The following is a 15,941-nucleotide window of genomic DNA, read 5'->3' on the forward strand; positions in this document are numbered from 1 at the left end:
TGGGCTTTAATTTCTTCACAGTTAACAACTTTGTTTATGAAACAGAGAGATATATCCTTATTTAGTACTTTGGCTTGTAAATTCTGCCATGATGTACATTTGGTATTTGCCAGCAGTGGGAAATCTTCCTTTCAGGAGATTTTTGTTTGACTGCCCAAGGTGGATTTTGGTGGCTTTTCCCACTCTAAGAAGTCCTTTTCTAAGACTGTGAGCTCCTCTGCTGCAAAAACCCTGTTGTTAGGGTCTTGTGGTTTTTGAATGAACAAATGTGTTGCAGTACATGTGTTCTAAACACATGGTTCTATATGTACTACAAACTAAGATTTAATTTTTCAGTCTTTTGAGAAATATGTAATACACACAAATGCACTTCATTTAGCATTTCAGATTTCACTTCAGTTTCTAGAAGGAGAAAATACTTTCTTACAGTATAGTCTCTTGGCTTTTAAATTTATGCAATCAGGAATAGTTTTAAATAATTCTTACACAGTCCACAGTTTGGGGGAGATATTTCTGTGAGTTTGAACAATCAATGCCTAAACAAATAGGGCCTTATATGAAGTTGTTTTTGTTGATGGCCATGTAGCCAGCTGCAATATCCAGCAGTCTTCTCCATCCAGCTGCAGGATTTCTTGACAGATTTTGGGGGTGGATTTGCCTTGCTTGATTAATTTAACATGTTTGACAGCACTGGAGCATAGATAGTTCAAGTGTTTCATTGTGACACTTTTTCACAATTTGTGTAAGCATACCTTGCGATAGAATAATAAAAACACATTTTTAAAGGTAGGTTTGTACAAGTATCTGACAGAATTGCACAGTACAGAAACTTTCTTCTTGTTATGGGCTTGGTTAAGTTTGACTGTTTGACTTTGGATAAACTGAAGCTAACTATAGTTCTTTTTCTGTTAAGAATAATGAAATGTAGTCCCAGATCAGTCTATTCCTGTCCTGACACCTGTAGCTACAGGAGATGGTGGCCTTTGTAAACTAAAGACTAAGTTTTTGGACTCTATTTAGTCTGAAAATCTGCCCTACAATCTTGTAACTAGTGGTTAGGAATTGTCTTCCAATCTCTGATCTAAATGAATTTTAATGGCTAATCCATTCCTAGTTGCTGAACCAGTAGTTTTCTTAAGGTTGAATACCTGTTTTTCACCATGTTTGTTCCTGTTATATCGTCCAAGTGTCGTTATTTACCCATCAGTTTTAACTGTCTTAATTGTATTATTTTCTTTTATTTTTATTTCCAAATAAAAGTAGTATTTCCTCGAGATAGAGCCCTTTGAGATGGATGTTGAATGTATCAATCATATTGTCTCTGGGCTATTCATGCCTTACTGTTTTCCCTGGGAAATTTCCCTAGGACATTAATGTTTGTGTCTTTTTCCCAGCCACATCGCATGGATGTGTCTATTCTGTAATCAGTTGATGTCCTTGGATATATCTGTCTTTTACATGTGAGCTTCTAGTCTGTGTGAAGCAGAAATTCCTCAGTTACCAATATGCATGACTTTCCCAATTTCGTGCTGTTGTACTTAATTCCATTTCTGTTACTTCAGTTCTTCACATGATCCGAATCTTCCTGTGTAAAAACAACACTCAGCTCAACTGACAACTAATGTTTGTCAGCATTTAAAAAAAAAAGTCTTGCTTTCTGTGCCTCCTTCATTAATGAAAAGGGTGAGTGTTCTTCAGTCAAGCTGAATCAGGAATCAAGGTCCTCAAATGCCATTTGAACTAGGCTACTAATCTCTGTTCTTGAAATTACTTGTCTGCCCTGTAGTGAATTCTTTTGCTGTTCTTATAATCTCTCTTTTCTTCATCCAAATGAGTAATTTTCTTTGTGGCACCGTATCAGGTTTTTTCATAATGTTCCAGGAAAGTTGTTGTTTCACGCTGACTTAGATTGACAGTTCAGTTTGTCTCTGGCATTCTGTTCATCTCAAAGTCCTGTTCAAAACTGTACCTGTGATTGAGATAATATGCTTATAGTTACCTAACTTGCTTCTTGCCCCAGTTACACACCAGAGAACCATTTACTAAGTTTTAGTTTTGTTGTGTTTAAATACATTAACTTGGTGTTACATGTACTTCTGGAAGTGGTTTGAAATACCTTGTCTGTTGAAATGGATTGTATGTTCTAATTCTTGTGAAGTTTAAGATTGACATTTTTTCATGTGTTCCCCTTACACAGTACTGTCTTTGTTGTTATATTCAGCACTATCATTCTTTATTGAAATATGGAAGAGCACGGCTCACTTGGTTTGGGGATCATGCTGTTAAAAATATTACATTGCCACATCTAAAGAACACTTACCACTGAACTCCATGCTTTCAAAGTTGTTTTGGGCCATATGGCAGATCTGGCACACTTCAGCTTCATATATTTGGAGTCACACAGAACACAGGGCTGGACTGCTATGATAGTACTGTGAATTCACTGCTGAGTTCCGGTTCAGGAAAAAACCCCACAGTTTTAATAATAAAAGCATTTTCTTCAATGAACTGTTACTAGGAAGGATAATAAAATACAGTGCAGAAAAATCAGGTGTTACCACTAATGAATAAATTACTTTTTAGTGGATTATAGTTGAATGCTTCTTTATGGCTGTGATAGAAAAGAGATTGAGAACTTTAGCTGATGGGCTTATGGGTTTGAATCTCTTCAGCATAATTTTGTTGGCAGACTAGCATTCCAAGTGTTAGTTGGTGCTCTAATGTATTTGAAGGGATTATTTAGTTGTGTCATTCTAAACTGTTATATCAGGCAGGTTTTGGAGAAATTCTGGTTGTTGCTCTTGCAGTTTTGTGCCTTAGCCAGTGCTGCTAGTCTTCCTCTTTAATAGGAGTCTGGAAGGGTATTTTTTGTTTTAAAATGGGGAACTAGAATTTGTTCTCTTTGAACAAAAACATGGTTTTATATATAATATTATATATGTGTGTGTGTGTGTGTATGTGAAAAGGGAAATACTACTGGAAGGAAGATTGAGGTACAAAATGCTGGTGGAGAGCGTTATTTTTTAAATAGGCTTGGATAGCATTTCTGGAAACTGCCTTAGAGTGTGTCACTGTACAAAAATAACAATGAAATTAGAGTGAGTTGCATTGAAATGGTTCATTTTTCCTTTTTTTTTCTGTTTTTTTTTTTTTTTTTTTTTTTTTAATAATATACTGTGTGGTACAGTGGCAAATACATGTTCCTGTGCCAGTGTGCCCTCTGGTGAACTGGAGGACAATATCACCAAGTTTTAAACACTTCTGCTCTTGAAATGTACGGACAGTGCAAATATATATTCCTTCTGAAACTGGACAAGCAAGCAATTATTTTTAAAAATGCTTTAAACAGACCAGTACTGAGATTTATTTGGTTTTGCTTGATAGATTACTGTAAATAAAGCCTTTGTTATTGCTGCATAAAGCTGTTGGCAGTTTTCAACTTCCATGTGTTTTATTGAGGATTGAAAGTTCATTACCATTTATGCCACATAAAGCATTACTTACACACTTATGTTGCTGGCCTGATATTTTATAGCTAGAAGGATGTTCCTTAGCAGCTGTCAGGATTGGTGCTGTGTCTAGTGCATAGGGAACATTAAAGAGTGAATATGTTTGCTGTCACATCGCTTTTCCCTCTGCCCAGCCAGGAAGTTCACTTTGACGCTCCTGATGCTCCGGACGCTTGCACAGTGCGCGATTCCGAGTCCATCCCATCACAACCTGGCAATAATCCTGGCTCGGGGTTCCTGGCTCCCTCTTTGTGGCTGCATTAGGGAGAAGTCAGAGACGTGTGAAAAGTAGGCCAGGGGTCGGGGCGGCGCGCCGCGCCCGCCGAAATTGGAAGTGACGGACGCCTCCCAGCTCAGCCGCTAATTTGCCTCCATGTTAAATGCCTCCGAAGACTCATTAAAATGAAAAGTTCTTGGGTCTCACCGAGGCCAGATTGAGTTATTGATGCTGGAAGCGGCCACTAACAGTAATTGCTGCCCATCCCCGAGCAAGCGCCCGCTCTGGCATTTGTGAGCAGTGCCAGGCTGACAGGGGTCAGGGGGGTCAACCCCACCGAAACGAGGCCGAGGAGAGGCAAAATTAGGGCTCTGTTCATCTTTGTGCAGCTTTGCTTTTGTTGCAAGGAAGTATTTAGGTGTTCAAGCCGCTTTTAAGTCCTTTGAGGCCAAATTACGTTCCCCTTGCGTATCACCAGTGAAAAGTTCTGTAAGCAGAACGTGACCACAGCTACTGCAAGTCTGAAAAAATGACTTCTTCCTCAGTTTGGCTGTCGTAGCTGTGTGTTCACCCAATGCACAGGAGTAGAATCGTGTTTTGTTTGTGGAGCAAATGGCACGTGCATACGGTAACGTAATTTTTCAGGAGGAATTAATTTACACAGCTTTGGAACCCAGGATGTCATGATTTTGAATTGCAGTTAGTTCTGTCTTTTTTATTTTTTTTTGTTCTTTTTTTTTTGTGTGAAAAAAGTAACAAGATAAGTATGTTAGGTAACCAAACCAACTGTTAAATGTAATACAAATTTAGTTTTCATCCAGCAGCGAGGCTGAGGTTTATTTGCAATGGAGCTTCTCTACCAGCAGTTTTCAACTGGTGGCCTAACATGGTGTTACTGTTTTCCCCCCAGTATTATGGGAAGTCACCACTTGAGTTTAATTTTTATGAAAAATACAAGAAGTTTTCATTTCTGTAAAGAAAATAGTTTTCAAATATATATACATGTTAAATTTGTTGAATACTACCTGTAACTGCTGTATGCAAGTCTCAAATTATACATCTGTGACCAGTGAGTTGACATATCTAATATTTTTTGTAGCAATGTGAAAACATCCCTGTGGGTTGTTACCAAAAGTTTATATTTCGGAAGAACCCTGCTATTCAGTTAGATCGTAAACATAGTTCATTTTTTCAGTTACTAATGTTAATAAACACATGGGGTTTTTTTTGTTGGGTTTGTTGGTTATGCTCAGCACAATGACCATCTTGAGAGTTTTTTCTTGTTTCACAAATACATGACATCTTTAAACATTTTGTTTTATTGTATTTTCCAGGAAACAAAGGTGGAAAATTTACAGAAGCATCCTTGCAGTCAAGCACCAAATCCTGTATTAGGCTTCAACGAACAGACTGAGCTTAGCATTTGTCAAGCAGAAGGGCCAGTTGCCCTGCACAGGAAGGATTAAAAGTGAACAATGACTCGATTGAGAGTTCATGAACAATTGCTTGGAGCTTATCTGCTTATCATTCTCCATGTTCAAGGTAAATATAAAATAGTTGAAATAAGCTTATCTTTCTGATTTGTAACAGAGTTGTGTGTTTTCCAGCGGTTGAAGTAGGATTTTTTTTTTTTCGTTTGGAGTTTCTTTTGCAGGCAGGTGACTTTACTGGCCTGATGTGAAGTATAGGTGATTCCCTAAAAAGAAGGACATGCTAGTGGTCATTAATTGTAGTATAGATTCAGTCTGTTTTAGCAAGTACTTAAATAGAAACAATACCAAAAATGCCTAGCACACCACAAAGCAAGTTGGATGAGCAGAAGTGAAGGTTTTTCTTTATGAATTTCACTTCTCTCTGTGTGAATATTTGATCCCTTTAACTTCAGTTCCCACTGAAGAACTTGCAGTGTGCAGTTACCCAGACCTTTTGATGCTGCCAGCAGCCTAGAGGTAATAGGGTGTAAGTAATCAAAATTAACCTGTTGTGCCTATTTGTGAGGCTATGGAGTATTTACAGATACCCTCATTTTCGGTTAGTGAAGATACTCATTTGTATGTCTGTTGTCTTTCCATACACCAGTTATCAAAACCTTCTGGAAACTCTGTTATCATGAGAACTTTAACTCCTCTGTCTAATTGGGTTGAATTAAAAAAAAAAAAAAAGCCAAAAGCATGCAGCAGTGCCCTGTATGTCCAGCAGGTAAACACATCCCTGGTTGGTCTGTGTGTAAGAGTATTCATTCTCCTAGCTGTGCACTCCTTGTGTTTAAGTACACAGAGCTTTCCAGATATTTTCAGATAATAGAGACAACTAATTTGGCACTGCCATTTAAATACTTGAATATAAAAGGGTTTATATTCTCATTCCATACTTATATCAATTACTGCTTAGTGCTTGATTTTGAGATACTATGTGAGATATTTACTTTCAAGAACTACACTTCAATGAACCCATTACAATGGGGAGAGGAGAAAGCCTGGTAACTACCCAAATGCTGATCTTTTTGTTCTATTTCTGGTGTGAATCTGCAGTATTATATTAAAGGATATAGCAGGGCTGTCTCTTCAAAGCCTGTCTTGATACATCTGTTTGGACTGAAATAGCTTAGTTTGGGGTGTAGTTGAAGTCTGTAGTAGATTTACAAATATTTGCAGATAGCTAAGGTAAGGTACAGTAAGTTGCTTCGATTAATAATGGGAATAAACGAAAGGAAATTTCACTGAGAAATTAGGAAATAAATTTTTACTGAATATAGTTAAGTATTAGAATGGGCTGCCTGGGGAGGTTGTGCAATTTTCATCCTTAGAGATAGTCAGAACTTTACTGCAATGACTGAACAAACTGGTCTAATGTAGAAGTTGGTCCTGCTTTGACCAGGTGGTGATAACAGGTGAATTCCAGAGGTCTCTTCTGATCTAAAATACTCAGGCATAGTATTCTTCAGTGGAGCTTGTTCTGTTTGTATTCAAGAGGTTTTTCTGCTTCTGGCAGCTTATTCCCTTGTTCCCTTGAAGAGGCTGGGAGTAATTTTGTTCTTTTTGCTGAAGTCATGGTTATCCCTTTGCATTAGTCAGCATGTAGCATTTTAATAATAGACAATAGCAACCAAAATATTTTTTTCCTCTCTAGATTCAAATACAAATAATGCAAGTATACAAGTCTTCTAGTGGCTTAAAATTAGATTACATTCACTCCTTCCATGATCATGGTGATTATTAGCAGTTTAGTAAATAACTCCTACTACGTAATACAGATAAATTAAGTTTAAAGACTGAAAATTATTTTTCAACTTCAGAAGAAGAAATTGCCTTATCTTAGACACTTTCCTGACTTTCAGATCAATACTGCAGGAGTTCTGAAAGCCATGGAAAAGTTGAGCTTATTGAAATGTTTGTTCTTTTCAAGTTGCCTCAGGGCTTTTCTTCAAACCATGAAATATGTTTGGTTTCCAGGAGAGGGGAGGAAAAAGCCAGTCAAGTCTCTCTGCTTTTCCCTAGATTCATGGGGGAGGAAAGATTTAAGATCACAGTCATTAAGCATTTGAAATGTTTATAGGAAAGAGACAATCTAAAGTAAAAAGTTTAAACAGTTGAAAAAGTAGTTTCAACACGGAAAATATATACAAGATGTTAGAAAAATGCATCATAATCAACAGAGGTGAAAAAGATTAATTAGGAAGAATTGAAGAGAATTTGTGTGATTTACAGAAAGAGGAAGAAAAAGAGAAAGCAGAAACCAGTGTGTGTACTTTCAGTGTCTGGCATCCAGCTTAATGGTTTGCTCTCTTGGGTTTTTCTTGGAGGCTTCTTCAGAATGTTAGGAATTTCAGAGCTTACCAAGACCTGAGAGAGTGATAAAAGCAAGTGTGTCTGTATAGCTGCATATATATATATATATATATATATATGCATACCAGATTCCTTAACAGGTAACTTGAAAAAGCAAGTGGCTGCATGTGTTGATTACTGTGAAAATATTCTTACAGTAACAGCAGAAACCAGAGGCAATTCCATGACATTATTGGTGAATAGCTGCAGTTTCTAAGGTTGGTACTAGGCAGCAGGGACACCCAGAGGTTACCCTTTGGGTTGTATCTTTAGAGCTTTGGGACTTCTTCATTTACTTGTAGAAATAGAAATAAGCCTGGGTTGCAGATGGCCGGATTTAACAGCAACCTCTTCAACTAAAACATTTTGTCTTTCCTTTCTTGCAGTGGAAGGCCTTTACAGTAGCCTTGAATCTATGACTTGCTCTGCATCTTCATCCACCACCTTTTTCTGATCTAAGGGAGGAGGTTTTGGGCTTCAGCCACACTTGTGACTGCACTAAACAGGCTTTTCATTCCCAGTAGTGCAGGGCTTTCATCCAGAGAACCAGTTTTACTTCCAAGTCGAGTTCTTCCTTTGTTGTGCATTGACAAGCACATCTGATCAATATATGTAACAGTAATAAAGTGCTTAACATTACTTAAATATGTTCTCATAAATTTGGTACTTCACTGCTGGCAGTTTACTTCCAATGTTGTTCATCACACCTTTATGTATTCTTCTGAGATACCACAGAACACCAGTATTTTAATACTTGGAAATTAGTTGACTGAAAATGTATTAATACCACTAGATATGTATGAAGATATATTAAAACTCAAATTTAAAAATAATTAGTGTTAATATTAAAATGGACTTAAAGTTGCCACTGTTTGTTACTGAACTAAAGAAAAAAGAGTTGATTTTTATTTCACTGCCCTAATTACTTTTATTCAAATACTTGATATAGATAATGTATATATTAAGGTACATTTTAAAGCTTTTATGCACTTTCTCAATTTCAGGTGAATTGGTTAACTGGATCTGAACATATAAACTAATCTGAAACAAAATTCTAAAAGCTATAGAAGGAACTTACAGTTGTCAGTAGCTGATTCATGACTTGAAAGCACTAATTCTGTTTATTGCTGATTTCCCCAATTAATGGCTGTATCTGTCTTTAAAACATGAGCAGCAACTGTGTTCTTGTGAATTTTTCTGATTAAAATAATTCCAAGGGATTATTAGAAGATGATCTCTTTCTTTATTAGAATTTTGCTTTCAGTTTCAAGTAACTTTATTCTTTAAAAGCCCTTTTGAGCTAAATTAGAATGCAGTGTACTTTTTTAAGAAAATTACATGAAGTTTTCAAGTCTCTTGCTTTTATATAGAGTGCATAAGAACAGAGCAGTTTTCAGAAGTGTCTTTTGGGGAAGTGGGAGCAGAGGCTGAGGACTGCAGGTTGGGAAGCAGATGAGGCAGGGGCTGCCTGGCTGCACTGAACTCTGGTGTAGTTCCTGGGAGAGCTGGAAGGGCAGGAGAGGGGTTTGAAACCAGGAGTCCAGGAACATGCTGTGATTATTAGGAACCAGTTCTGCTAGATGGAGCTACCTCTAATGTGCCTGGTCTTTGGAGATCACAGCCTTGATATATAAAAAAGCACTATAGGGAGAACTACGGTTAGAGTGCCAAAGAGTTTGTAGAAGCATTTAAGATACCTTTTTACAATTTTTAAATTTACTTTTTTACAATTTTTCTGATTAAAAAAAAAAACCAACACTATTTTGTCTTTCAAAAGCAAATGGTAGTATTGTATTCAAGCTGTGTCAGTTGTATTGAGGTTTAATTCACGTAACAGAACATGTTAAATCATTATGGAAGTTTGTGATAGGCAGAAAGGTGAAACGTGCTTACTGCAGTGGAGAATTTTGCAGTATCTGCATCCTACAGCAAGAAAAAGTAATTTAGAACTACCACATAAAAATGTCAAGGTATGCCTTTTTCATAAGGAAGGCATATCTAACATAAAGAGCACTGGTACAACTTTCATCTTTGATGAAAAGAGCCCTGTGTGCCTCAGCACCAGCAGGGAGGCAGGTGAAGGGGCTCTTCTGACAAAGATTCTTCATACTTAAATATTGAATTTCTTGGAGTTTACAAGCATGGATCAGAGTGCCTACAAAGAAATGCCTCTAGCACTGCATTTCTGCTAGGACAAATCCCTTTAAAGGATAATGTAGTCTGGAACAGAAAAGGTTTTATGGGCAACATCTATATTGTGAATTCAGAAAGCTATCAAACAAGTTAACTGCTGTAGGCCATATTGGGCCTTTATTTGTGGAGAAAAAGAGGATACAATTAAGTTAAAAATTGTAGGTATAATTTGGCTGTTATATTTGTCTTCTTTCACTTACTGCTGTCTCTGCATTTCACAAGCTGGTTTTTATGGGCCACACAAATCTTTTCTTAGATCTGAAGACTTAATGAAATGATATCTGTATCGTGGCATTGAGTTGCAAGCAGGTTAACTTGGGTTTTAGTGATTAGTAACACTGCAGTGTCACGCACGGGGCATTTTTAAGATTTATCCGTGTTAATGTTCATATTTGAAACATGCTTTCAAGTAGACTTAGATTTCTAACCTGGTGAGATTTTTAATATCCTGTGCTTCTTTGAAATACATTTTATAGTCTTAATTTATTTTCTGTGCTTGGAAGAAGTAGTAGGCTGGATATGATGAATGGTCAGGCATTGTTCTGTTTTAACAATTTGTTTTATTATTAACTTGTGAGATTTTTATTTATTTTATTAACATAAAGTTTAAACAGAAAACCATTTAAGTGTTGTCCTGTTCACACTTCTAGAAGTGGAGTGTCCCTGAAGATAAGAGGTGATTTCTAATATCAATTGGGAAAGATATTGTAGTCATTACAAAAAATTAGAAAGACAGACAATATTTGTACATATGCAGTGGCTTTTCCTTTAAGTATTAAGCAGAATTACCTATTCTCTGAGCAGGTAAGGATCTCTTAAATGTGAGTACAAAATGTTGTGTAACGTCTCTAGCACAGTATTAAAATTGCCTTTCAGTTTATGCTGCAAAGATATATGCAGAAAGAGGGGGGTGGATGGAGGAGCTGTTCCATTTGTGTAGGATTCCTCTTGGTTAAATCAGAAATACCTATAACCTACTGTTATTCTAGGATTGGATCTTGTTTCCTGTGAACAGTCTGTACAGATCAGGACTATTTAACTTGGGCATTACTGAAACACTCTTTGGAGACCACATATTAAATAAGACACTGCTGTGTGATTTCACTTTTAAGGCAATACATAAGGTACATTTCTCAGGATATTCTTTTAGTTGTGCCAGAAGAAGCACAGTTGCATTACTTTGCTGCATTGGGCAGTGCACTAGGTGTGCTGTATGAACCAGATGAGGAAATCTGCAAGGCTGCTATTTTCAGTATAGTAGGGTCAAATTTCACAAGTCTTTAATTGGCACTTGTCTGAATGACATAATGGATGTTACAGTAGAGTGATGCAGAGTGGGCTGTATCTGCACAAGGTGTTAATCAAGTTTCTTTGGACGTGTTTCAAGCAAGGTACAACAGGACACTAATATTCTCATCACTCTACAACTCACGTTTGCTAGGTTTGAGAGGAAGCCCAAGAATCTGTTCCAAGACACTGTGGGTTTCCTGGCTAGGTTTCTTTTCCTTAGAAAAACAGATTTTTATTGTGACCTCTGTTTGCTTACTAATAACTGAATTTGTAAAAGCCTCTGGTGGTTCTTGACTGGCTGCTGCCTTATCTTGCCTGCACTCAGACTCACACAGAGCCTTGCTGTAATCTCTGTCGATGTAGGTGATAGTTTGTTCACAGCTCTTCTGTCTGTATTTGGTTCATACCTTGAGGATTTAGAGCCAAGGTGGTGGACATAAAGATTTCCTGTTGGTAAAACTGTGTATGATCAAGCTGAAGGAGATGAGTAAAGATGTTCTTATACAGTAATCACATAGCATATTCCAAATGAGGCACATAATGTTCATAATTTTTGTTCTGGATGTTCTTCACTAAGAAGAAAATAGATGGATGTTTTCTTCTGAATGCCTGCATTGACAAAAGCTCTTTAACAAGAACAGATAATACTGAACTCTGCTACTGTTGAGAAACTGAGGGCTACTTGGAACATGATGTAGCCCTGTTTCTGTGCTGTGGAAGCTCATTTGGATGGATGTTTGTGTCATTTACTGAAATTTAATTTGCAAACGAGATTTACTTTAGCTGTGTTTTTGAAGTACTTATGCATACAGAGATTAAAAAAACCCAAGAGATTCTGGAGTTCTTACTGCTCTTCCATGAGGCTGAGAATCTATAAAAAATTACTTCAGAAAATTAGAAAATTCCATATTAAGTATGTTCAGTCATGCAGAAAATTATTCTTCTTGTGGTTATCAAGCTGTCAGCATTTTGGTTTTCTAAACACATGAATGAGAGAAACTTTCTTCAGAAAATTCTGACCAGTTACACCACTGCTTTCCTGCCCTACCTTGAAAAGAGAAAATATCTTTCTGTTTATATTGATTATAGTTGGATGATCTGCTGTTAAGGTACAGCATAAGTCAGCTAGGTATTTCTAAAATAAAATTATTCACTCAGATTTCTACCATAGTCTTGGGAGAAGAGATTGCCTTGTATACTTCAATTATTAACATAAATTGTTGTTTTGGCGCTGCTTTTTTTTGCCTGTAAAACTCTTGAACAGTTGTCAAAGAGATAAAAACTTGTTTGTTTGTTTGTTTGTTTGTTTGCATCCAGGTCAAAAGCTAGACAGCGTGCTTCATGGTACAGGAATGAAAACAAATTCTGACCAAAAGAAACAAGCAAATGGAGTAACACTTGCTCCAGAGGACACCTTGCCTTTTCTTAAATGCTACTGCTCAGGACATTGTCCAGATGATGCTATTAACAACACATGCATGTAAGTGTTGCATTCAGGATAGAGAGGCTCTTCAAAGAATATCATTTTGGGCTTTGAGAGAGCAAACAACCTTTGGAGGCTGACCAAGGTTCTTTCAGGTGATCTGACCATAAGTGATGATGTTCTGTGAGTGCTGAAACCCACAGTCAACTCTGTTTTCACCATACCTTAGAACAATTTGCAACTGGTCCTTTTAAGCCCAGCAACTGCTTTGAAGGACAGAGGTTTTAAGTAACCCTGTGGTATTTTATAGCTGGGTGAGTATTAAGTGACCCAAATCTAAGCCTTCTGACATGACCACCTGTTTGCTTATTTCTTCACCTAGCAGTCAAAAAGGTAGTGTAAAGTAAACAATATGGCCATTTACTGAGAATTCCTTATGTTACGTGTTCATTAGTTAGATTGTGGAGGAAAGGCAGAGGAAAATAAAGAAAAGCCTGTGGACATGTGGAGGCAGGAGAGAAGTTTTATCTTTGATAGATATAAGAATCCTAACAGACTCGTGCACAGATTATGTGCTTGCTTAAGGTGGGTGTTTTTTCTATGTCCTGAAACATCCTTGTTTTTCTTTTTTTTTTCCTTTCCATTTGCAATTCCATATTCAAGGCCCTTCTGTTTTCTTTCTTAAGAATTAATATACACAGTTGAAAATATATTACTTGCTCCTATATTTTGAGTGTTCACTTCAACATAGGTTCAGTCTCTCTAAGGTGTCATTTGGCAGTTTTTGTGGAACCCAAGGAGATAGAATAAACACTGCTTTTTTTTAAGGTAAACACAGGCAGTAACGTACGAACAGTGTTGAACTGAGAAAATGTTCCAGTATTTTGTCTTTCAGGCCTCTTAGTATTTGTTGGTTTTTATTGCCCTCTAGTGTGTGCAGTCTGTATAACCCTTACTAATTCTTGTCTGACCTAGCAACTGACAGGCCATTATGCTGATAATGAAGCTATTAGTTAAAAACACGCAGTGTCTACATGTTGGGTGCCTTATGGCATTATGTTTCCACATCTGCATTTCTTTGAATTAATGTAAATAGATTTTTGGCAAACACAATTATTTCTAAATTGATTTTCCTTACTGTCTGTGTTGAGGGAATGAACGAATATTTGTGAGAAGGCACCCCTGTAGTGTTCTATATGCGAATACTGTGCAGGTCTTTTATTCTCAAACTGGACGGTGACCACTGTATTAAAGAATTTTTTTAGAAGTTTTCATGCTAGAATTTTTAATGGGTTCATGGTCAACTAATGCTAAATATGAAATGACGGACATGCTGGTAAAGCACATGTAATTTGTTTATTGCAGAACTAATGGGCATTGCTTTGCTATCATTGAGGAGGATGAACACGGAGAACCCACCCTTGCTTCTGGCTGCATGAAGTATGAAGGTTCAGACTTCCAGTGCAAGGTGAAAAAATCAGATTTATACCAGTGCCTTACTTTATTTCATTTTTATGCGCTTCTTTTTTTTTATATGGAAGACGTTTCTAAAGCAAATACTGCTACTGTGATGAGTATAAGAGAAAAACTTCTAAAGGGATTGGGTTTTTTGTCTTTATAATAGTATTTAGTGTATGGTTAACTGGTTTTGACTAAGCTCAAGACTTTTCCCATGTATGAAATAGCAACTTAAGTAGAAACCATTTATTTCTGTGCAACAAATTAAAAACGTTCCATGAAATATAAAAAAATGCAAGTTCAAATGTAGGCACTCAGAAATGGATGATGTCTGTCTGCCACTGCAGAGCGACCTCATACATTAAATGGTGTGGTTGAAGTGTTGTACAGATGAAATAGCTTGCACTTCTGTCTGTGCTGTGTTGTAGCTGTAGCATGTCCTGTCTCCGTTTTAGCTTCAAAAATCTAAATGTTCATTGAATTCTCCCTCCACAGGACTCGCCTAAAGCGCAGTTACGTCGAACGATTGAGTGCTGTCGCACTGATTTCTGCAATCAGGATTTGCAACCAACATTGCCACCTCTGGACAGTACAGGTACACACCCTCCTGTATGTTCACACTGCTAAGAAGTGCTCTGTAGGTTCTGTTCTTCCTGATCCGCAGTAGAAAATGTAACTACAGGATTGCACTGATATGGTTCTTCCCTTATTAAGGAATTTTTATATGAAGATCTGTACTACACTTCATTTTCCATTTTCAGTTTTCTTTTTTTGCCACTTTTAGGTTTATCTTTTCCTCTATAAGTCACTCATGGCATTTTTATTCTTGTTCTTAGTTTGTTCATATCTTGACTGCATGTGATCTTCTGATCTGTTTTTATTCTGTTTCCCAGTCTGATCTGTTTTAAAATGTTTTTCTTAATCTCTGCTGTGCTTTTACCATTACGAATGCCGTCATAAAAAAATATATATTCTGACCTTGTTAACACCTCTTTATTACAAATTCATTCTCTTCTTTCTGTTCTTCCCAGCAAAAATAGTTTGTTTTCATAGGCTTACTCATTCATTGCTAGGCAAGTTACACTGGTCTAACTGTTGCTTTATATCTTCTCAGAAACTTACTGCTCTAAGTCCTTAATTTCTATTTCTAACAAACTAGTAAGAGTCAACCAAAACCAACAACTCCAAAAAAATTTCAAGCTTAATATTTCTTTTTTTTTTTCTGTTGTCATCCAAGTGAATTTATCTTTGCTTTTGTAATATAAATACTTTGATACCCAGTATATGAAACCATACCTAAATAAACTGTTTACAGTACATGTTTAATTAATAGACTTTGGAAACTCTCTTTTTTTTTTTCTTTCTATTTTTTCTTCTTTTTTTTTTTTGTCAAATAGATGGACTTTTTGATGGCAGCATTCGTTGGATGGCAGTGTTGATTTCAATGGCAGTCTGCATAATTGTCATGGTCATCTTATTTAGCTGCTTTTGTTACAAGTAAGAAAGTAATTTCCTTATTGGCAACATTTTTAATTTTGCAAATGAGTGTAAACAGAACAGTTATTTTGCAGATGGACTCAGTTAATCATATATAGATTGGAAACAGTTGTAACTTATTTTCACATTTCTGTTGGTAGCAGTTTCCATCACTAGGTAGAATGAAATGTTCATAGCAGAGAATTTAAATGAATTTGATCCTTTCCTCTGGCTACAAAGTATTTACAGTCTTGTATGCTGCACATATCTTTGATGCTATAGCAGCTGGTAAACAGGAATATCTTTGTGCTTTTTATGCTTTTGGGTCTTCAGTCACTTTCAATAGTTAAATTTCGTCTGCTTCTGAGATTTTCTGCTGTGCTTCAAAACCAAGTAATTTTCCAGCTGAGTTATGGCAGTTCATTCAGGTGCTTCTGTCAGCCCCAACCCTGTGCTGGAGGTGATCACTGTTCTAGCAGTCTCCAAGGCTTGTGTCAGCCTCAGCTGCTGTTGTTCAAGGTTCTCTGTTCATTTAACCCAAAAACAGC

At 36.8% G+C, this 15,941-nt stretch overlaps 1 protein-coding gene across 1 annotated transcript in view; it reads left to right on the top strand.

Moving 5' to 3' along the window:
• BMPR1A (bone morphogenetic protein receptor type 1A) overlaps positions 1-15,941 on the top strand; it is a 74,149-nt gene that overhangs the window by 48,621 nt on the left and 9,587 nt on the right. The window contains exons 3-7 of the mRNA XM_062496883.1: positions 5,061-5,268; positions 12,354-12,516; positions 13,825-13,927; positions 14,413-14,512; positions 15,315-15,414. Coding sequence (XP_062352867.1) covers positions 5,202-5,268; positions 12,354-12,516; positions 13,825-13,927; positions 14,413-14,512; positions 15,315-15,414 — 533 coding nt within the window. The 5' untranslated portion in view covers positions 5,061-5,201. The remainder of the gene's footprint in view (positions 1-5,060; positions 5,269-12,353; positions 12,517-13,824; positions 13,928-14,412; positions 14,513-15,314; positions 15,415-15,941) is intronic.

The sequence above is a fragment of the Cinclus cinclus genome, chromosome 7, assembly GCF_963662255.1.
Source record: "Cinclus cinclus chromosome 7, bCinCin1.1, whole genome shotgun sequence".
Taxonomy (NCBI): Eukaryota; Metazoa; Chordata; class Aves; order Passeriformes; family Cinclidae; genus Cinclus; species Cinclus cinclus.